The sequence below is a fragment of the Callospermophilus lateralis genome, chromosome 1, assembly GCF_048772815.1.
Source record: "Callospermophilus lateralis isolate mCalLat2 chromosome 1, mCalLat2.hap1, whole genome shotgun sequence".
NCBI lineage: Eukaryota > Metazoa > Chordata > Mammalia > Rodentia > Sciuridae > Callospermophilus > Callospermophilus lateralis.
In genome coordinates this window covers 109,550,373-109,574,509 of record NC_135305.1, presented here as the reverse complement: position 1 = coordinate 109,574,509, position 24,137 = coordinate 109,550,373, and the positions used below count along the sequence as shown (strand labels likewise).

At 40.8% G+C, this 24,137-nt stretch overlaps 1 protein-coding gene across 2 annotated transcripts in view; it reads left to right on the top strand.

Moving 5' to 3' along the window:
* Nucleotides 1-24,137, top strand: part of Vopp1 (VOPP1 WW domain binding protein) — a 97,878-nt gene that overhangs the window by 52,309 nt on the left and 21,432 nt on the right. For both annotated transcript variants that reach the window (XM_076864758.2, XM_076864765.2), the window contains one exon: nt 20,060-20,137. In XM_076864758.2, the coding sequence (XP_076720873.1) occupies nt 20,060-20,137 (78 nt within the window). The remainder of the gene's footprint in view (nt 1-20,059; nt 20,138-24,137) is intronic.

Below are 24,137 nucleotides of genomic sequence, written 5' to 3'. Positions count from 1 at the left end.
TTTTTCCCTTGTCATTTTCCCCTAAACAATAGAGTGTAACTACTATTTACATAGAATTTGCATCATATTTGGTATTATAAGTAATCCAGAGATGATTCAGAGAGATATGCATGAGCTCTGTACAAATGCTAGGGTATTTTTTACGAGGGAGTTGAGCATCCTTGGATTTTGGTATCTGCAGGGGTACTGGAACCAATCCCCTTAGGTTTCTGGAGACAACTGTAATAACTAAAAGTGTTGTTTCTTAATTTGTCCAGGTTGTACATTGTTTTCTGTTATTCTTACCTGTCTAGGGAGACCAATCTGAAAGGAGGAAGACTTATGCATATGTGAAGCACAGGGAAATTGGCAATGTCTTGTCTTGGTTTCATACTGAAAAGCAGGAGTCCTTAACACCCCACGTTGCAGGGGTCCTGGCAGAAAGCCTTTGCAACTGTAGAAAGACAAAACCCACTTATAAAATAAAGCAGCAGCATAAGGACTTTGATTCTAATTACAGAGCTATCAGGTTGAAGAAAAATTGTTATAACAGGGAGATCAAATATTTTGTTTCTTCTCTGTTTAATGAATATCCATTAGTCTACCTTCTTTCCTTGATTCAGCTTCTTGCATCAAGGTGCATTACCTGCTTCTTCAAATATGTTCTTCCTTGAAAACAGGTATTTCTCCAGTTGTTTTGTAGATCAATTTGTGAGAGTCAGCAGCTATTCTTATACTCATTCATTTGTTTCTTTCTTTATTTTTACTACATATTTTGAGAGTATTTTTGCATTAAGAGAGAACACAAAGACAAGTCCTGCTTTCATCATTCAGACCTGCTGTTTTGGTTTCCTTTCCTTTTCTCCAGTGGTGAGAAGGATCCAGATGTACTATCTCAAAAGATGAAAAGTCAAGTCACTTTAATGACTTAAGATACTGACATTAAAATACTGACACTCAACATAGAAATAATAACAAGTAATACTTATTGCACCTAATATAGGCTAGGCATATCCTAGACTTGAATTAATGCCGTTAATCTCATAGCCTTTGGAAAACCCAACCCACAACCACTTGTCCTCTTGATTCTACTTCTGGTCTTCCTGTATTTATAGTGCCCTCATTTGAACTCAGTCCTCTCTAAATGCTCATGTGAACCAAACAGAAAGTTTTGAATGCATCTTCTCTCCTCCAGATCTCATATCTTCTAAATTTTCATGTTCCTTTTATGAATACAAACATTATGGACAAAGTTTAGCTTGATCTTTCTTTCTTTCTTTCTTTTAAAAATATCTTCTTTCTTTATTTTGAATTCCATCAGAGCTATGACTTACACTTTTTGGAATTTCCTGTGCCTAGAATAGTGCCTGGCACATTCCTAAATGTTGAGGCAATGCCTGTCTCTCCAGTCCCCACTATGCACTCAGTAGGTGACTTTTTATTGAAGTCTTCCATGATTCCGTTTCCCTTCCCCTAAGTCAGAACTTCTTCCTCCTTCCCCATTTGGCTCTGATATAGCACCTTGAATAGTCCTCACTAACACTAGTTGAACACATGGTGTGTTCCCTGAAGGCTCCCAGGAAGTGGCAGTGAAATGTAAACATTTTACATACATAACTTTGTCCAATGCCTGACACAAGTCAATGTTTGTCCTCTGATTTGTGCAGCTTTCTATCCCTGTCATTATTTCTTATATTCTGGTATCCTTTCCCTAAGCATAGATTTTAAGTAGGTAAAAAAGATCTGGACTCAAATATTTGCTCAATTTTTTTATTTGAGGTGAAACTCAGCAAAATTAACCCTTTTAAAGTGAACTATGTAGTAGCATAGAGGAATATCCTCTGTGCTACTGTTCACCACCTCTATCCAGTTCTAAATAGCTCCATTACTTCATCCTATTATTTACCAGCTCTTTGACCTCATCAATTTCCTCCTCTATAAAACATGAAGACAAGTTCTGACCTTCTGGATCATGGTCAAAATTGAAGTCACATGTGAATATCTACATACTCAATGCTAACATACATTTCCACTATGTAGGTTCATGTGATTAATTCTTCCACAGACTAAATTTGCTACTTCTGTGCACATTTAAGGAATGTCAGAGTCCTGATGTAACCTTGAGCCCATCATGATGCCAAGAAGAAGAGCTACTTAACTTCAGGCAGCCAGCACTTGGGATTGTTAACACTCAAAAGCCATTCTCCCTGATCTCTAACAAGTTGGATAATGAAATGTTTTTATCCAAAGGGAGTAAGGAGAAATTGCTTCCATATCAAAGCTGGTCTTGCCCAAGGATAGATTTGCTGCAGGTCATGTGGTAGCCACAGAAGGCTCACAACACATACTAGAAGTGCTTGGGATTGCAGAAAACATGGCTGTCCAATTAAGCCAATTCTGGGGATTCTGTGGAGTTGAACCTGACATGGGTGCAGATAATGGAAGGCTCCTAGCCAGCCTGGGCTCACCGTGTTGCTCAGCCAGGACAGGATCAAGCCTCTCTATGGACTAGCGATCTGTTTTCTTTACACTGCCCCTGACCTGGCCTCTCTACACATTTATGTGCAAGGTGCTCTCCAAAAGCAGTGACAGCTGCTCTTCATTCTCTCAAACCCAAGTATTTGTTGAGTGTCTGCCACATGTCATTTGTGTATTGCTGTGCTATACAGGACAGGGAAGGTACTTGGGCCTCAGGGTTATGGTGTAATACTGTGAGACTGGTTATTTCTGAAGCAACTCTAACATTACATTTAAAAACCTACAAGTTATAGCAGATCTCATTTTAAAAATACATTTCCAATGTATTATTCCTTTCATTTCTTCTGGGTAAAGTGCTTTATATAAGATTCTCCAAAATGGATAATTCCTTAAAGATATGTTGATTCAAGTTGGCATCCTTCCATGCTGTTATAGATTAATTTTTTTCCCATGCAGGAAATATATTTCAAATAACACTGCTGTTTTGTGACTGTAACTTACCATGTAGAATTCATTGGGGGAAAGAACATCTAGGTTGCAAACTTGTCTTGGAAACTTTGCTTTTATATTTGAAAATCTAATTTCTTTTTGTCTCACCAGAAATCCCATCTGACATTCCTCCTTCTTGCCTCTCTGCATGTCTCTGAATTTCATTTCACTGTTCTAAGCTCATAGAGGCTAATTTTTTTTTATGATACTTAAGTTTCCATTGGAGATACCTAGACATATATCACTCTCACCTGTTCGGATTTTGTTATGTTAAATTTAACACTCTTTCTGCCCTCTCCTTACCAAGTTTTATTTCCATTTGATATTTTAAAAGAGTTGAGCTGAGAGACTACATATGTATATGTACCAAAAAAAAAAAATCTTATTTTTGAAGAAAAAATTTGTCCTTTGGGATCCATAGAGAAACACATATTTCAAGCCTCTCTCCTCTTTTTTTTTTCTTTCCCTACTTTTCACTTCATAACCTTTCTTTACTGTTGCAGCTGCCCTTTAGAAAGCTCTTAATTAAAATGGAGTCTTTTTTTTTTTTTTTTTTTTGTACTTTGGTTCAGGGCTTACTAGATGTCTCCTCTTAGCAACAGTATGGTTTAAAAATAGCAACTGGTCATGTGGCCTCCCCAAATCCGGTTCCTTTGCTCAAGTCTGTACTTGAGTTTTCCTTCCACCCAGGATTCCCTCACTCAACCCCTTGTGTGCAAGGCTTAGAACACAGTGTGAGCTGCCAAGAGGCAGGAGATGAGAAGATAAGGAAAGGCCCTGCCAAGGAGCACAGCCAAGGGCCCTGCAGGCATGGATCCAAAGGAGTACTCTTTCCTCCCCATCCAAAAAGTATAGCAGACAAAAGTGGCATTTATCAGAGAAGAGGCTCAATACAGTTTCATATCCGGGAGCTCACTTCCACACCCAGGTAGCTGCAGGAAGCACTGTGACCTTCTATCTCATCATGCAATAGGGAGCTCCCACCCCTTGCAGGTTCTGCATCTGGTGCTTCTGCATGTGCAGAGCAGAAGCCACTATAAGGTACTATGCGTTCATATTACCTACCATCTTGGGTTGTTGTACAGTGTATCATCAAGTTTGTGATATATAGAGGAAGGACTCAGTAACAATGTGTAATATCTGTACTGTGGGTAACACTTGTGATTTCATTATAGCAGTTTTTCACACACTGAAGCTTGGAGAGGCAGGGTTTGTGGCTGAAGAGGAAAGGATGGAACTCTGACTGTTAAGAATCGGGGACTACCGCCCCGAGGACAGACCTGCATCATTGTAGGGCGCTGATAATTCTGAGAGAGCCCTGCCATTTACAGCATCTGCCAGAGATTATTTGGAAGTCCCCTTGGTGCCTGAATTGATACCACATGGCAGTAACTGACCCCTTCCCGACAGTGGAGTCACATTTTAGATAAAGAGCAGTGTCTCTTGTCTACAAGAGATATACTTTCTAAAAGCTGAAGTTTGTGGTCTCAGCTCTCCAGAGGCTGTCCTGTCCATAGTCATATCCAGGGAAAGATCTGGTGTCTGGAAGATGGCTTGGAAACAGCAGCAGGCAGAGGTGATCTGGTCCATGTTAGTATGTCAGGCATATGATATGACACAAAGCCCAGGAATAAGAAGAGGTGATGTTTACAGAGCACCAACTCTGTGCAATGTACCTTCCTACTGATCATAAATATATAATGCTCTTTAGAAATCCTTTGACAAGGGTCTTTCTCTCTTTCTTTCTCCCTGTTCTAGCTGAGGATTGTGTGTCTAAGAAGACCTCAGACCATGTTTCTTCACATGACTCACTGTTGGTGAAATGAAAGTCTGTTGTCTCCTCACTAGTCTGGGAGTTCATCAAGGGCACAGGTTCAGTCTTGCTGAGTTGCCTATCTTCTGCACTAACACAGGACCTGGCCCATAGAAAATATTCAATATATATTTAATAACTCAGGCAAATGGTAGCCTAGAGGAAGGATGGAAAATGGAGACATGATTCAGGCAGCAGTCTTGGGTGTTGGAGAATGTTTTAGGGGCTGGAAGTCAAGAGACTTTTGTGGTTCAGCTCTGCCATCAGGTTGCTTTGTGGTATTGGGCAAATCTCCAAACCTTTCTGGGCCCCAGTTCCCTATGCTGCATAGTCCTCAAGGATTCATTGTGCTTGTTCCATGACACTCTAGCTGGCTGCTCACAATAATTTATAGCCTAGAGATTAAAAGACAAATGATAGAAATGGTGCGTGTGTTATACCTGAGACAAGCAGCAAATGTGAGATGGATTTTAGCTCATTAAGGGTCCAACCTACTTGCCAAATACAAATCTAGCACCTTATATTTTCCTTTCAAAGCAGTGAGTCTTCTGCAGGTCTGCATATTCTGACACAACAGTAGGAAAGGGTGTGAATCCCACAATTGGGTAGTTGGGTGGATCTGTGAGCCTGTGCCCACTCATTGGTCCAGATGTTGAAATTCCTTAAACATCATATTAGATCTGAATCGGAGCTTTCAAACTATCAGGTATATAAATATTAATTTGAACAACGACTTTTCTTCATGCCAAAGAATGCTGATGATCTAGATGTGCAAGTTCCTTGTTCTCTTAATGAAATAGAAGAGACTCTGTCATCACCCAGACAATCAAGGGTAGATTAGAAATGGTTGAGCTTTCTGGACTGGACATCAGTGATTTAAAAGAGTGAATAAACCCTAATGCCTTCTAAGGAGCTGGCAGGTAGAAAAGATTTTACCCCAAAGATGATGCCTAACTTACCTTTATTCTTAGAATGCTGGGGATACCTTAAGACCATTACAATCTAATTTTACTAAGGAATGACACCAAGATAGACTCATCATTTCCCTGGGCTTGAAGTATGATCAGCAGTCTTACATGACTGGACCACATTTCTGGTTGCCAGAGGGATGGAGCAGAGGTACAGGGCTCAAATGAATTCTTGGTGTTCTGTTGGCTCGCATATCTTAGTTGTTGATTCAGCTATAAGTGCCCTGAAAAAAAGAATGTGGAGAATCATTTTTGAAGTTAGCTTCATCTTCATTGAGACTATAGGGAATCTGCATGCTCTGTTGTTGAAGGGAGAGAACGGAAGGGAACAAATAGATGGACGGCGTTTTAGTAAAGATAACAAAAAGATAGGGTACATGAAGCAAATAAGGAGTAGGTCCATCAAGGTCCTGCATTTCTGAGGACCTGTTATTTCCAGATTATCATTAAAAGGGAGAGAGCCAGCAGAGATGGTGTGGAGTCAAAGACCAGGAAGGCAGGGCCTGCCCTTTGGGCACTCCTGGTCCCTGGCTTATTCAGCAGTGGACAGAGGCTCTTCTTTCTAGTATTACTCTTCTCCGCTTATTAATTTCAACCAAACCATTCTCAGACCATATTTCTAAATCCCTTGTTGGAGTGTGAAACTTCTTTTAAAAGACTTATATTACCCTATGTGGTTGTCTCTCTCTGGATTCATTTCTCTGCTATGAATAAATAATGTCATGAATGGCTAAAGTGATGTTCACAGGTATCAAATTAGGTTCCCCAAACAAGCTTTGCAGAGCCAGTGCCCAGCTGGGTCACTTTACCTAGAATAGGAGGTGCCAGGGTCAGATCCAGTGTCCCCAGATACAAGGCCACCTTTGAACAGTAGGAAACATAGGTGTGAGCTCCCCTCAGGGTCCCATAGTCAGACACTGGGGCCTGATGTGTGCCATATACCAGGCTCTCCTTCTAGCATGGAGAACTTTGGGGATGTACAGGGTGGAAAAGGTGGGTGGAGGAGGGGAGGAGTACTTGCTTCACTCTGCATTCTTCCACATGTCCCTTTCCAAACCTCTGCTGTTCTGTTCTAAGTGATGAAAGGGTTAAGCACTGCCTTTAGTTAGCAGCTTGGAGAGGCAGGCTGGGAAACAGATATTCTAAAGCAGGAATTCATTTCTCACTTTCAAGTTCTTGTTGAGCTTATCAATGAAGATTCTTGGTATAAGAGATATTTTCTGCTTCATAACAGAGAGGAATATTTCACTTGTAATCTTCCACTCAAGAGCACTAGCTTGACCCCTAAAATGTGACCATTTATATATATATATATATATATATATATATCTTGATTTTTTAAATTAATGATGCATAATAAAATTCTTCTAATTCTGTATGCAAAGCAACCTCATCTTTTTTGGTAGTGATAGAGATATACCATAATTTATTTTCACATTCCCCTATGATTATTGTCAATTCAGGAAGAAACAGCTTTGGAGGTTGTTGTTTGCTTGTTTGTTTTCTACTGTTAGAGGTTCACAGTTCCTTAACTGTATTCCTGAAATTTAAAGCAATGCTCATAAGTGAATTTTCAGTATTCACTTGGCAGCTAGAACAGATTCGAACAGACATGAAGCTTTTCAAAATTCTATTTAGAATGATGTTTTCTATATTTCAAGGAAGATCCTGCTGGTGGTATTATATAACACATGGTGTTTCATCTCTTATCGTTTGTGAATCAGTTCTGAGTCCAAGAAGTTGGAAAAGGATTACAGTATGCCCCAGTAATTAATAAAGGCATCTTCCTACATACTGTCTTTATGCACTAGAACTTATTTTTTTGTCATGGGTTAGGTTGGCAGAAGTAGAATTGCTGAATCAAAGATTATGCTTATTTTATCTCTGAATAAATACTGCCAGATTATTCTCTCTGAAGGATGCCATGAGGTAATGACCCATCCTTGTGTGAAAGCACCTGTTTCAAACCATCCTCACCAGCTTTGTGTATTGACATTGTAATCACAGTGTGCTTTATACTCTTTGAGTTCATGTAAATTAATGAAGTGTTTCCATCTGTGGTGATTCTCTTTTCTGCTACAATATCACTTGTGCTTAAGGCAAAGCAGCTATGATGTGCCAGGAACCATGGTAGGCCCCTGACTAGACAGAGGAATGAGACGAACTAGCTCTTCAGCTTGTATCTGATGTGGATGACGGATGCCTTTAACAATTCACGACAAAATCGTGCATGGTGAAAATTATAAATTGGAATCCTGAAAAGGAAAAAAAAACATAATGAATGGGGGAGGACATGGGGCTTGTGTTGAGAAAGACTTCACAGAGCTGACTTAAATATATATATATATATTTTTTTTTTTTTTAAGTGCTGGGCAAGTTTAGGCATACTCTACCACTGAGCTAAACTCCCAGGCCACAGAGCTGAACTTTGAAGCATGAGGGGCAGTTTCAGAGCATGTAAGAAGCATGGAAGGCATGAAAGTATGGAGACGTATGGTATTTGGGGGGAATCATAGGCTAGAATGATTGTAGGGTACCTGGAAGATGGCTGATGGCAGGAGAAAGGAAGGTGACGCTTAACCAGAAGGGTCTTAAGTGGCCTTCTGAGGAAACAGTACTTCCTTTTGCACTGAGCAAGGCAACACTGTCAGCTTGGTCTTTGAGAAGGGTGTTTGGAAACAGGGTGGTACTTAGATGGAAGGAGAATAAAATATGGAGAGTCTGATCTTTCAGTGGAAGGGAGCTGAGGAAGAGGGCTATGGGTTTAAAAAGCATTTCTCAAGATAACTGATATGAAGATACAGGGAGTCAAGTAATTCAGAGGTCTCTGGTTGGGCAACGAGAGAGAAATCTTGAAAAAAGTAGGTTGAAGTAAGCCTTTAGCAGAAGAGTGAGCGGAGAATATCATTTGTGTTTATGGTGTAGAAGTTCTTGCAGAATATCTAGAAAGTAGAGTCACTGGAGAATTTGCTTTTGTAGCTCAGGAGGGAGTCAAAGCTAGGATGTGGATTTAAGAGTTCTGGGCAGGTAAATAATAGCTAACCAACTGCTATGCTCTGAGTGTATGTCCCTCTAAATTTGCACTTTGGAACCTAGTATTTAGTATAATACATCAAGAGTTGGGGCCTTTGGGAAGTGATTAGTGCCTTCATAAAAGTTGGAGAGAATTACCTTGTCTTCTGCCTTGTGAAGTCACAGCAATAAGACATCATCTATGAAGACCTTACCAGATAGAAATTAGTTAATACCTCATCTTAGGCTTTTCAGACTCCAGAAGTGTCAGCAATAAATTTCTGTTATTTGCACAGCACCCAGCCTGTGCTGTTGGTTAAAACAGCCTGAAAGGACTAAGACATTGACTTAAGCAGAAGTAGAGTTAAGAAAGTAAGCCAGGTGTCAACCTGATTCTAAATTCCCAGATTTGGGGGTACTAGAATCTGTCTCCCTTCCATATCTCATTGCTAAACTCATATTATTCTGTTCATATTTATCATGCCTGTATGATTTCAAATATAAGAACATTATTGTCAAATTGAAATATTGTAAGATCATAGAATGGCTGTTTTGTTGTTGTTTGGTTGGTTTTTGTCATTGTTGTTTTTTACTTTATTATCTTACTATTCTGGCCAGGGTTTATTTTTTTAATCTTATATGTAATCAGCCGAAAATTAGAAGGATTTTTTTTTCAGAATAGAATTAGATAGAACTGATTTTTACATGAAACCAACAATTTACTGAAACAACAACAACAACAAAAATCTGTACCCCAGAAACACTAGGGTAGAATTTCAAAAATTGGAGTTAGCAAAGTACAGCTATAGTTTAAAAGCACGTCAGTCCATCTTGTCTCATCTCCTCACCTTGACTTTGGCTGCAGCTGGGCTATTCAATGGGTTAAAATGGCAAGAAAATGAGCACTTTCTAATCCACTTGGTTTGTTAATTATAGGGTTTCTAATAAGCATTTATAGTACTTTCTTCCATGGTAGAAATAAAAATAAAGTTTCCCTAGATAAATCCAATATGCCACCCAAAATACAGGCAGTTTGGGTTTATATTAGTTTGAGAAAAGTGTCTTCTGTAATAAATATGTCTTCAAAGGAAGGACTGGCAGGAAAGCCTTATCTCCCCTCAAAAGTTACTGACAGGCCTCCTCAGAGCCACTGTTGTCCCCTCCTAGAGCTCAGAGGTGTTTGACTTTTCCGTGGGATATGTTGACCAAATGAAAATTAAAGGATCATCAAAATATGCCTGTATGTCTAAATAAACAAGCACACTTCTGCCTGTCAGGGAAACCGCATCAAACTAGGAAGGAAGATTCTAATGTATGCGTTGTCAGAGTTGAGAGAGAAAAAAAAGTGTCAGTTCATCCTTAGTCTGCAAAGCTTTAGACTAATAGATAAAAAGTCTAAAACTTTGTGTCTGCCAATGTCTTTTTAAAATGTACCCATTAGCTGGGTGCAGTGGTGCACACCTGTAATCCCAGCAGCTGGGGAGGCTGAGGCAGGAGGATTATGAGTTCAAAACCAGGCTCAGCAAAAGCAAGGCACTAAGCAACTCAATGAGACCCTGCCTCTAAATAAAATACAAAAATAGGTCTGGGGATGAGGTTCAGTAGTCGAATGCCCCTGAATTTAATCCTCCCATACCAAAAAAATTAAATTAAATTAAATTAAATTAAAAAGTACACATTAAATATGCACAAATGCTATGGTATCATGGCATTTGCATATATTCAAGCTCTTGGTATACTAATTATATCTCAATAAAGCTTTAAAAATTGATCATAAAAGAAAAACAACATTCCCCACTCCAAACCCCACATATACCTGCTGGGTGCCATGAGAAGAATAATGGGCAAAAAGCCTCCAAATTTAGGTAATTGATTTTCAGCCCTGATTGTGTACTAGAATTGAGGAATGATTACAAATCAACAGGCACCAGTTTTATTTATGTATTTATTTATGTTTACTGTGGAATTAGGATTGAACAAAGGCCTCACATATGCTGGGCAATTGCTGTATCACTAAGCAACATCCTCAGCCCTTTTTATGTTTTATTTTTAGACAGAATTTTACTGAGTTTCCCAAGTTGGCCTTGAACTTATGGTCATCCTCCCTCAGCCTCCCAAGTAACTGGGATGACAGGCATATGCCACTCAGCCAGCCTAGGCAGAGGTATTTTGGTAAAGCTACCTGGTGATTCTAATGTGTCTTCTGGTAATAAATGTGTCTTCAATGCTGAGAACACAACTTGCCAGAGTGCTCATCACAGAGCAAGAACATCTGAAGCTGCTGAGGTCCCACCTGACCTCCTCCCTACCTGAGTTATGCCCACATAGAAAGGGTTCTGCAGGAGTGGGATTCACTGCTGCCTGGTTCAAATGGAGAGGACCTTCCCAGGGTAGTTTGGACTCCTAAAAGAAACACTGGAGATGTACTCTATAAGTGAAGCCCTAATAAGACTGGAAATAATTACATTTTTGTGTAATGAAAAAGCTTGTAAGAGGAAGTCAGAATTGATAGTGAGTGGGAGATTTTTAAGTAATAGACTCAGTATTAGGGAAGATTTGGGTGTGACTCTTTGATGTACACCTGAAAGGAAAGTGCTTAAGCTAGTTAGTGGGAAAATGTCACAATGCTGACAAATAACCTTTCTGTCGGATGGAAAAGTCAGGAATACCCAGGACACCAGTATGCTCAGGAAGCAAGCAGCCCACCATGCTGACATTTCAGAAGTATATGTGTGAAAGATGGAATTCAAGCTCTTTGCTGTGGGAAGTCACAGGAGTGGTGGGGACCACTAGGAAAGGGATGCTTTGTGATCATTTGGAACTAATTGGGGTTTGCCCCTCTAGTCTTAAATCAAGTTGGTCTTTTTTTTTTTTTTTTTTTTCCTACCCCAGTGGGACCAGGAGACTGGGACATCTCTGACAGGGCATGGAGTTATTTGATATTGTCTTACTCAAATCTCAGCTGATAGATAGAAAATTCTAGTTTAAACAACTAGGCTAGTTAGGTGGACTGGTAACAGCAAATGACAATAAGTAAAATCCCAACATGGCAGGAAGGTCTCTAATGGAATTCACCATCGGCTCCATCACTGACATTTTATCATTGATTTTGATACTGCGGGTTATCGATGATGAGTCCCACTTCCCCACATGTTGAGGCTTGAACACTAGAGAAGCACGCCGAGGCAAGCATATAGAGCAGGCTTTATTTAAAAGGGATAACATAGACTTCTCCCAGGAGGGAGAAGCGGGCCATAGCTGGTATCCTGATATCCCAAGAAATGAGGTGTTCTGCCCTTTTTATATGTCCTAGGCTTCCTTTGTTCTCCTGCCTTTCCCCCCTTATCTTTTTCCTTCCTGCATATGTGACTAGGCCCTGTACTAGACCCAGGAATGTTTGCTGTGTTGGCCCAAAAGTGGGAAACTGGTGGGCTGAAGGGGGAAGGGCAGGATGGAGTAGCAAAGAACACTTAAGAACCTTATAGCTCCCTGTAGGGAGGGGCAATTCCTGGGACTGGTTACCTTGGCAGCAGGTTGGAGCTGGGGCAGGTTCTTGATAAGGATGGGAGGAAGGGCTCAGAAGGAATTAACATATCAATCTCTCAGGGGACAATCTCCAACTTCCCAGACTTAGTCAAAATTGGCCTCCTTGATCCGACCTGATTCTATTTACCTATTTATGCTGACTGCCTTTCTAATTCTGGCTTCAATTTGAATGAAAATATGGAAGGCATGCTATGGCAGTCATCAGGAAAAGAGGTGGTGTCCATTCTTCCTTCCCTGTCCCTCCTTCCCTCTCTCTTTTCCTTCCTTCCTTCCTAAATTGAGATATAACTCACATATCAGAGAGTTTATTTCCCCATTCATTTTATCAAGGTGAAACTGGTTTGCTCCATTTGCAGAGAAGACATCTAGCTGTGGGCTAGGCCATGTTTGTGATCGCATCTTCCTCTTCTTGCCTCACCCTCCCTTGCCATCTACACTCCTGGTGTCTTCCTCTCTGATTCTCCGTACAGCTAAGTGGACTCACTCTGTTTTGTGGCATCTTTCTTTCTTTGATTTTCTTACTACAGGTAACCTGCTTTGACTTTAGGAAGCTCTCCTGTTTTATACCCCAGCTTTAGATCAGGGAAAGATTCTACTTCATTTTCAGGCCTAAGTCTCATCTCCATCTGACTAGACTCTGGAGTCTTCAGACATTGTGCTAAGGCATCTGCCACAGAATCACTGCTGAAGGAGGAACAGAATTGACTGGGTGGCATTTGGAATTCCTGGCTCCCAACAAAACCTTAACTCTTATCCTTAAATGACAGAAATTGTAAGAAACAGTGAATGTTTGAGTGATAGAGTAGGATCCAAAAACTGTTGACAGGTGAAAATAATTGGTTAGAGTTAATACATTAAAAAAATATGGACAAGTGTAAGATACTAAACCTTACTGGATCAGTACAGGATGGGAGATAAAACTTATGGAGAAAATCTTGGATGTTTTAGCTGATAGAAGGCTCATTACAATTCACCTATGTCATGGTTGCTTAAAAAAAAAAAAAAGGTTAATACTGTCTGAGGCTGCAGTAAGTGTGGAAATGGGAGCAAACTGGTATTCTTCCTAATGATGGGAAACCAACATTGTACCCAAACTTGACAGTTTCTTGGGGAGAAAAGACTGAGGAACTCATGAGAGTCCCTTCAGACACTAAGAGGAATGGCTTTGTCTGTTGAGAATCAGACCAACTGTGGGCCAGTCTTGGATTCTGAACAAGAGGAATGCCCATTGACACAAGGCCTTGGGGATTCTCTGTCTGGCAGTGGACAGTCTCTGTGCAGGTAAGTTGAAAGTTCCTTCCCTGAATGTAGTTGGAATGGATTCCTTGTTCCAGGGATGGTACAGAGTTCTTTAGGGTCTCATTATTTTTCCCAGGCTGAAGAGATTTTCCTAGTGTGTTAGATGAGCTAAGGATCAGCCTCTCTCCAAACTGTGGCTTTGCGTTTGGAATTTTCTACTGGAACGTCACAGAGCTCTGTGTTTCATTTTTCCAGAACACTCAGTTTCTTACAGGTAATTAATTGATAAGCCTATGGTAAACCTCATTGTATTTCCTGATCCTAACTCAGGAAGCATGGAAACATCTGATGTAGGCCTAGTTCTATGGGAAATTCAGATGTTAATAAGAATAATGTAGATGATAGGCCCAGATATCAAACTAAAAAAATTTTGATATTAGACAGGAAAAAGAAAGTATTGTCCTGGCAGGAACATAGCATTCTACTTAGACTTAATCCTGCAGACAGGGGAAAGGATTAGAGTCTTGCTGTTGTTTGTTTGTTTAAACTGGGTCTCAGTATTTTGCCCAGGCTGTCCTGGAACTGGGCTTAAATGAATCTCCTGCCTCATCCTCCTAAGAAACTGAGGCTACAGATACATGCCACCATCCTGGCTCAGGATTAGATAGTAAATGGAATGATGTTGAAAGGAATTCACTTGAAATTCTGAGTTTTTCCTTTTAGCCATACCCTCTTATTTAACACCAATAATATTAATGATTATAATCATAATTATTATTATAGTTATTTACAACTCCCACACACTCTATCGCTAGATATGCACCTTGAATACTTACATTATAGTTGTTCCATCAGACGCAGAGAAAATTTTTTACTGATCAGTTTAAATATGACTAATTACTATTTAACATTGTCTTGTTCTGGACTACTATAAGAATACCAAAGGATAAATGGCTTAAACAACACTCATTTATTTCTCACCGGAGTTTGAAAGCCCACAATCCAGATGCTGGCAGATTGGGGTCCTAGGTTGGAGATACTGTAATTTCATAAGGTAGACAGCAGAGAGATAAGGAAGCCCTTCTCTGCCTCTTGTTATAAAGCACTCCACCCTCATGAACTAATCATCTCCCAAGACTTTTCCTCTTTATACCATTCCATTGGGGATTAGTGTTTCAACAAGTGAATCTGGCAGAAGGTGAGGGTACAGAAACATTCAGTCCACAATGATATCACATGAAAATGTTTACATGTCAACATTTGACTGTTATTAAAATAGAAATATTTTGTGACTTTATTAACATTGAAATTCCCTGACCTAATCTGTTTTTCTTTTCTTTTCTATGTTTGTTTTTCTTTTCTACTCTTGAGATACACATGACCTAGAGGCTAAGAATAAATGTGTCTGGTAGCTAGACACTCTTCACTCCTGGGCAGTACTAAGAATGACGTACTTATTTCTCAGGCTCCAGAATTTCCCAAAGGACCATCCAGTTATGTTTGCATCTAATCACTGCTGTGACATATTTCTCTCTTGTAGCCCATATGCTTCCAGACATGTGCTTCCTTGTACATTGTACATCTTAAGGATTGCCTATCATTTAGGAGAAAGGGGCTAGACACTTCTGATTTTATCTTTGTAATATACTGAGTTACAAATTAACACCTACTCACAGTGGACCTGACCCATTCTCTGACCTTATCCGAAATCTACATTTGGATCCTGGCATACAGTCAGGAGTACTTGGTTAACAGAAAGCAGTTCCAGAGACCATTTCCACCGAAGTACATACTCTTTCCACTCTTTTTAAGGATCATGTGCATTTCAGAGTCCCAGACCTATAATTAGATGTGCTGAAGGGCGGATTTGGTTATGAGTGATGTTTGTTCTTTTCTATTGTGAGCCTGAGAATTTTTACATCTGGCACATAGTAGAACAAGAAGGAAAATCCCAGTCTGTTGTCTCCATCCTCATTTGTTCTGCATCCAACTTAGCTTTGCAGAAGTCCATTGAAATTACAAGTGCCTTTTGGAGGCTTACAGCACTAGGAGCACTGGACTTGAAGTGTTGAATGATGGGCTTATTTAGTGTGCTAGACTGCCTGTAAATGTTTACTACTTTTAATTAAACTCAATGTTACAGTTAACGTTTTGTTTATAATTTCAGCTAGTTACAATGTCAGTAGGTGTGTGCTTTGGGCCCCAATTTACCAGCAGCTTTATTGGAAGAAAGCAGCCAAGGGAAAAGGGGTAAGAATGTCACCCCATGAGTAATTGTGTGCTCCCTCGAGTGCCTGGCACTTGCCAACATCCACACTGGGAGCTGGGCCAGAACTACAGATGAGCCTCAAGGATGCTTATAGTAAACGGGTCTTCAGCTGAACAAGGGAGCATAAAGCATGCTCTGTGTTTTGAGAGAAGAGAGCAGATAATCAGTTGACAATATGTATTTGCTGCTGGTGTTTCAAAATTGGATCCTGAAAAGTGAGCTCAAGCACTTAGGTATTGAATCTTGCCAACAAGGAGGAGTTTCAGTTAGGAACTCACAATCCATTATACTTGTAGTGTAGAGTACTTTCAGGCTGAAGGGTGAATATATGTGTGTGTGCATGTACATATGCATCCTAGAATCTAAGACGAGGGGCTTTAAATGTGTCTAAAAGCTTTGACAGATTTTGGCCTGCTTCTTCTCATATGGGAAATAGGATGCTGCAGAGCTTAGGTCTCAAAGCAGCAAATGCTTCTATATAAGTGTAACCGTGAAAGTGAAGTATTTTAGAAATTCAGCTCTGGAAAGACGATTCAGTTACTAAATTTAGTACTGTATACCTGCTGTCCTTTTTTATACCAGGTTATGGTTATCAATATTGGATGTATTCCAAGCCCTGACATTTTAAAGTTTCCTGAAATGCTAGCCAAGTCCATTCTTGATATCAGCGGGCAGTGACCTGGATTGAGGGGTACAACATCCCCAGTGTCTTGTTTTCTAAACTTATTTAAAACACGGCACTAATAATATTTACCTTGCATATGAATCCCAGACATTTGTGATGCACTTAACCTGGTGTCTGTTATATAAGAAGACTCATAACTTGGAATCGTTGTTTTTATTTATTCAGTTGCTGTCAAATTACTAAAAGATTTCCAGATTGGAATAACATTCATAATTATTATCTCACAGATTCTGAAAGTCACAAACGTGGACACAGCATAGATGGATTCTCTGCTCAGGATCTCATAAGGCAGAAATCAAGGGTTGGCTCAGTTGTGTTCTCATCTGGCCCTTGGAGTCCTCCTTCAAGTTACTTCACTTCCTTCAGTTTGTTGGCAGGGTTCAGTTCCTTATGGTTTCAGGACAGCTGGGATTATTCACAGCTACTAGAAATCACATTCAGTTCTAGCCACATGGCTCTCCTATAACATGGCAGCTACTCCTCAAACCAACAGGATAATTCTCCCATCTATACTGTATCAGTTATATATATATTTACCATGCTTATTTACCATTTCATAATCATGGAAGTGGCCCAATGTGTGCATGGGATGGGAGATTTAAGGGGAGGGGATTATGCAGGGCATATACAATCAGGAGGGAGAATCTTGGGGCCATCTTTGAATTCTGCCTATAAAACTATCATATCATCAAGAACACTCACCCTGCAAACCCATGATAGGGAACAGTGAAATGTGTGAATACCACTGACTCTAACAGCAAGAAATCCTATATCTCCCTTGAATGCTCCCCCTCTTCCTCCACACATATATGCGTACGTGTGCACACACACACATACACAGAAACAGACACATACACTTCTTACCAAAGAGCAAGAAGATTTTGAGAAAAAAGAACACTAAGCAATTACAGGTTGCTGTTTGTATGGTGCTGGGCCCTTTGCCTAGTCCTGGTTCAGTGCCCCCCACTCCACTGGGCATTTCATTCTCTCACATTCTGTGTTTAAACACCCTCCTCCATAGTGCATCTGCGGGGCCTATGGACTAACGACTGGAGGGTCCCCCTGCTCCCAAACACAGCCCCTTCTGCTAGCACAGGTCATCTTGAGACTAAATTTTAATGTGGTTTCTGCTCAGATGTCACCTTCTCAGAGTCATCCCTGAACACCCTATTTAAAATCATGTTACCCATCACCCTGATTCTCTCAACCTGCTTTATTTTTCACTGCAGTAGAATTTATTACCATCTAAAACAGGTCCTGTTTTTCTTGTTTATTGTTTGTCTCCCTCCTTTAGAAAGAAAGTTCCTCCACAGGCGTTCCCATTTAGATTTGATTTCTCCACGCCAGGACTCAGCAGTCCTGGGGTGGCTGCTCATCTGATGTGCACTCTTTAGGGGTCTCTGCTACATGTTAGTTGATGCAAGTCACTGCCTTACAGGAGCATCTCATTGAAATCATGACAATTTGGGTACTAGGTAGAGAAGTGCCTGGGAAAACTAGTTGTAAAAAACATCCATATTATTTGTGGGTTTTTTTTTGTGTGTGTGTGTGTGTGTGGGTATGTATGTGTGTATGGAGGGTGTGGTAGTTGTTGGGGGTGCCTCTCAGCTTAGTTAATCCTTGAAGAATATAGGATTTAGCTTCAGTCCATGCTGTGTGTTTACAAAGAGGCAGAACAAAGCTAAAAATTCCTACATATCCTGCTTTGATTTTTGGCATATGTGTGTTGAAATGTCACACAGCTTCTAGAAATTAACCCTATTAATATTTACAATTAATACATGTTAAGAAAAAAATACGTAAAACCTGCTAATAAATATAAGAAATTTGAACTGTCTTTAAAAAAAAGAAAAGAAAAATCAGAATAAACATAACCTTAGAGAAGTAGCTTTAGAGATCTGGTCTGCTGACTTCCAGGCCACTATCCTTTTTAACTAATATTTTCTACATTTTTTTAACTTAAAACAAGCCTGTCTGTATTGCAAATTCAGTGCCAAAAATCTTCATGGAATTGTATGTTTCTTCCAGCTACTTTTTTAAAGAAAAAAAATTTTTTTCACAATTAGGTTATCATTTTACATTATTGAGGAGTAATCTACCACCATTCCCACCTGGACACAGATTGCTCTAATAAAAGCTTCTCTTTGGCAGAAGTTTCTCACAAAGGGTTTGAACTTTCCTAACATTTTCCCTTTCCAAAAAAAAACTAACAAAGGAAATGGGGAAGGGTAGAAATAAAAGGAACTGAATGACTCATCAGAGGCCTGCAGTGGGTCCCATTCTCAACCAGGGCCTTTCCCAGGTGGCTTTTCTGAGTGAGGACAGCTCCTAAGCGCATGCTCTCCCAGAGATTCCAAAGCCTCAGGTATGGCTAGGTATGTGGGGGAAGGAGGCAGCATGAATAATCCTAACCCTCATCAGCACTTTATGTATGGATCATGTCCTAGAAACTTAAATTATCACTCTGGTGTTATGGGCCAGGCTATATGGGTAATGACCAAACAGATTCCATTTTGCCCTGAGACTCCTTGTCATATAAGAAATGCTTCTCCCAGGGAAAGCCCCACCTCTGTACCCATCAACAGTTGTTTAGCATAGCATGTTTGACAACACAAAATGGCAATTCTTATACAATGTAAAAGTGTTCTCTCTTTGGTTCCTGTTTTTCTTGGACAATACATTCTGTCAGAGTTTGATTGTCCAGATGTTAGTAACCATTCTTTAACTTGTACACAACTAGGGATGTTTTAGCCCACTCTCTTTTCTGTTATGATTTTGGGTCTCATGACATTTTTTTTGTGGTTTTGAGTCATAGCAACAGCCACGTATGCTTTAATATGGTTTTGGACTATAAAAGGGGTACTCAAACCCTGGAAGGGGGTCAAAGGGTGTAGACTTACAACCTACCTCTTGGCCTGCCAGCTGGGGGATCCAAATCGCCTGGTGAATAAAGTTTCTGTCTCTTGCTTTAAGATTCACTTGGTGATTTATTGCAATCTCACCTTAACAAAGGGCCCAACCATTCCACTCATTTTGCAAATGAAGAAACTGAGCCTCATGAGGTTAACTTGCTAGAAGTCCCACCACTAGGAAGTGGCAAGATCAGGACTAAGCCTTCTAACTTTTTGGCTCCATTATCTCTGCTTTAGGCATTAGTGAACTTAGTGGGGGTAGTTCTACCTTTTCCCCATGATCAGGATTGTAAACTGATCAGAGATCAGTGCATATTGCTAATAGTCTGTGGTGGAGCTTCCTTCTGGGTGAAAATGTGGCAGGTTTTGAGTCATGATGCCTTCCCAGAGGATCCCATTGTGAGTTGGCACATGAAATACATAATAAACAAAAATGACGTGGGCTGCATCCATCTCATACCTTTCCTTTGGGCCACCAGACTGACAATAGGCAGCTCTGCTAGTTGTATGAAATGCAGTGGTGGCAGCAATGTCCTTTCACCCATCTGTTTTTTCCTTGTATAATGCTTATATTGAAACCTGGCCAGGACCATGTGACTGATTTGGCTCTTCCTTCTGACCCAGAATGGTGACCAACCAGCCTGTGCATTCTCTCTTTCTCTCTTGCAGATGCCGCTCCTATGAGGACTGCTGTGGCTCCAGGTGCTGTGTGCGGGCCCTCTCCATACAGAGGCTGTGGTATTTTTGGTAGGTTGTGATTCTCTCTTGTTCCCAAGTGCTGGTCTCTACCATTGCCCCCAATCCTCAAGAGCTCTGCCTACTGTCAGTATTGTTACTACCTCAGTTCTGTCACCTTCACCTTGGATTACGGCATTTGGGATGGCCTAGGCCAACGAAACCAGTACATAGGTTGGCTTCCTGAGAGTTGGTTATGCTCACAGAGTTTGCAGAAAGCTCATTCCACTTCCACAGGCTCCTGGCTGGGGAGGAAGAGTTATGCTTTTGGAGAGGGGGCTGGACAATAGCCTCTCCCTCCATCAGCTGAGGAATGAATGGAGCTCTTTTTGGGAAATGGAGCTAAGGCTGATTATCTTAAGGAATTAGAATCAGCAGATTGAGACTTGTAATAAAGTTTCTGCTGTCTGGAAGGAAATTCTCTCCATTCACCCTATGTCAGCTGAATCTTAGCTTTCAAGATAGGCAGCCTGCATCCTTATCCCTCCTCCACCTCGTTGGAGGGGAAGTTTGAAGAGCCATGTGAAGTCTATCAAATTGGACTTAGGAGGATGGGATGCTGAGCTTCTACTACAGAGAGAAGCCTCAATTTGGCTAACAATCCCCAGAGGATGCCCCTTTGGGGATTTCTGAGAATCCATTTGACACTACTGATAATAGGTATGTTAGTCAGCTCTTCATAGCTGTGACCAAAATACCTGACAAGAATTTATTTAGAGCTTATGGTTTCAGAGCTTCAGTCCATGGTTGGCTGACTTCATTGCTCTGGGTCTGAGATGAGGAAGAACATAATGGTGGAAGGGTGTGGGGGAGGAAAGCTGCTCAGCTCATGGCAGCCAGGAAGCCAGGTGGGTGGGGGCAGGAGCCAGGGACAAAATAGAATCCCCAAGGGCACATCCCCCATGTCCTGCTTCCTCCAGCCATGCCCCACCTGCCTACAGTTACCACCCAGTAATCTATTGAAATTACAAATCCATCAAATGGATCAATCCACTGATTCATTTATAACTTTCTTAATCTAATCTTTTCGCCTCTCAACATTCCTGCATTACCTAAATTAGCTTTTCAGCAGCCACCTCCTATCCAAACCACAGTAGTTTTTGCTTACGATGTCAGATATGGCAGAGCACCATGGGGAGGAATTTCTTTAAAACCAAAAGAGCATTTCTTAGACCCACCCATTTCTCTGTTCTCATGTGATGGTGATATCCTCAGGTGAACTCCACTAAGGGTTAAGACTTCATGCTCTTCCTGACTTAAGCTCCTTTATGACTTTAAGATTCTGACCTTATTGGCACTTTAAAGAGTTTAAAACCTTACTGAGAACATTATAGCAGCCACTTGAATTTTTGTGAGGTTTTCTTTAACAATTCTTCCCAATGTGTGGTCCGATAAGCCAACAGGGAGTGGGGGCTGCACTTGTCACATGAGCCTTTTCTTTAACAGCAATAGCTCCTTGATTGGACTTTAGATGTTTGGGAACTGAATCTCACCTGTACCCTTAGCACCTGGCCAGGCCTCCCTGAGGATCACCATAGGCAGCCTTGACTGGATGGCTGCACCCTACTGAATGAGAGAGTGTTGACGCCCTGCTTCCCCCACCTCACAGTTGCTAGTGTCTAAAACTATAGGGGAAGTTGGATTGCTTTAGCCCAAGACTTTACAAATGTAAACAACTTTATGTAAATTTCTAAGTGGAGAGGACTAGAACCAAAGTGGGAGAGGACAGGTGGGAAGTGGCATTTCAGAGAGTGACCTCGCTTGAGGACATGCTCTTACCCAGGATTATCTTCGTGGGACCTCATGGCAGATGGAGGCAGGACTGTCAACAGCATGAAATCCTGATCCCTGAAAGGATTTGGAAGTATTCGAGTTGTCTGAAGCACAAGATGAAAGATGATGAGTTTGTGGGAATGCCCTGGAAACAGACAAAACAAATGTCAAAGATTGTTATGTGATTAAAAAAGAAAAAAACAAAAATGAGCGTCCACAAGAACTGCTAAGGCTTGGCAGTTTCTGTTGGTCTTCCTGGGAAATTTTACCTGAACTGGCAACCAGGTGCTCTAGAGCTGTTGGCTGGGGTCACCTGTCAGAAGCAGGATCCCTTGATATGGTGGCACATGGTTACTTACCAGGATCCCATACACACAGAAGCTATGTGAGTCCTGTTGAATGAGGTCAGGCACTTGCAAGGTCAGATCAGAGTGCCAGCTGCCAGAAGGTTTCATCAAGTGCTAGAACTGAGGTTCTGACATAAGGTTCAATTTGAGGTAGAGCCAGAGAACACCTTGCTATGTGAGTTTGAGGTGCCCCAGCTAAAATGCAAAGGATACTAAAGTATCCTTTCTGCCTCATGCCTTCCTTCTCTCAGTAAATATCAGATGCCTAATGCACACCACGTGTTCTGCTGTGGGTCCTGTGGAGAGGCCCTTATGGCAATCAGGCTTCTGAAAAAGACAGATGACTAAGTAGATAAGTACAGGTGGATAATTTTAAGCCAGTGTTCTGCAAATAGCTCACAGATCCTTTGATGAAGGTTGAGAAAAGCTAGAAAACTTTTGAGTAGGTAGATCTTCAGAGAGGGTGTCCCCATCAAAGAGACAGCACAGTGCAGGGACAGGAGCATAAGAAGAGTACACACAGGAAGAGAGTGATGGGAGGCTTCCAGCAGGGGATAGACATTTGGTGAAGAGGATAAAGCTGACCAACTCTAAAATCTTGAATGATCTTTAGCCAAGTAGATGTGAAAGAAATTGTCAGGGTTAGGAATGGGTGGGCTGGTGATACCCTTAATTACAACTGGAAAGCACACAGGGTCCGAGACTGGCAGGTCCAGCTCTATGGGTGAGCCTGCTGCTGGGGCTTCCCGTGCTGGGTTCTGGAGTGGGTTTCAGGCAACAGAGTTTGCGTAATAGCTGCACCCTGGCCACCATGGCTCTCAGAGTTGAGAAGGGCTATACTAAGGCCTAGGGGGAACACTGTGAAGAGTTGCAAAAACAAACTAAAATTAAGAAACTAAATTGCTTCTAATGATAGAAAAGGAACAAGACTTCCTCTCTTAATCCTTGGAAAGTTTCCAAACCCTACCAAGCAACAAAAGATTATATAGTGAATCAACTTGTAGCTCTTAATTCTTTAAGAACTACTTTTCTTTATGTATCATACCTTTATCTCTTCACTGGCCTGTTGTGGCCTCCCTTTCCTCCTTCATATCATTCTTCTGCCCTTTTATCAGTTCCTTTCTTCTAAAATAAGTTCTCAGACTAATGAATTTCTACAAGGAATGAGTCAGGTGGTGATTGATACCTCAACTAGGAGTTGGTCTCCTGCCATGTGACTGTGTGCTATATGTTTGCCTCATACTTGTTATCTGTCACTCTACAGTATGAGGTACAAGGTCATTTTTCTTCAAGGAAAATTGTTTTTTTAAAAAAGATCCATTTGGGAATGGAATCAACATTTTGGCTTTATTCATGGAAGAGACCAATATCTCAGATGACATCTGTATTTTGCAATTCCTGGGAATTGTTCTCTTAGCAGTCATAGTAAACCCTTGCATACACTCACTCAGCCTCTCTATGGTTTATATAGTACCACTTAAATATTTTCAGTTGCATTCAGTGTTGAAGATCTGACTCCACCCAAGGGAAATGAGTTTTCTTTCTTTCTTTTTTGTTTTGGATTGGGGATTGAACCCAAGGGTACTTAACCCACTAATCCACATCCCCAGCCTTTTCTTTTTTCTTTCTTTCTCTCTCTCTCTCTCTCTCTCTTTCTTTCTTTCTTTCTTTCTTTATTTCCTTTTCTTTTCTTTTCTTTTCTTTTCTTTTCTTTTTTTTCTTTCTTTCTTTCTTTCCTTTTCTTTTCTTTTTTTTCTTTCTTTCTACAGGCTCTCACTAAGTTGCTAAGAGAGTCTGTCTTTGAACTTGTAATCCTCCTGCCTCAGATCAGCCTCAGGAGCCACTATGATTACAGGTGTGCTTCATTGCACCAGCAGGAAATTAGTTTTAAG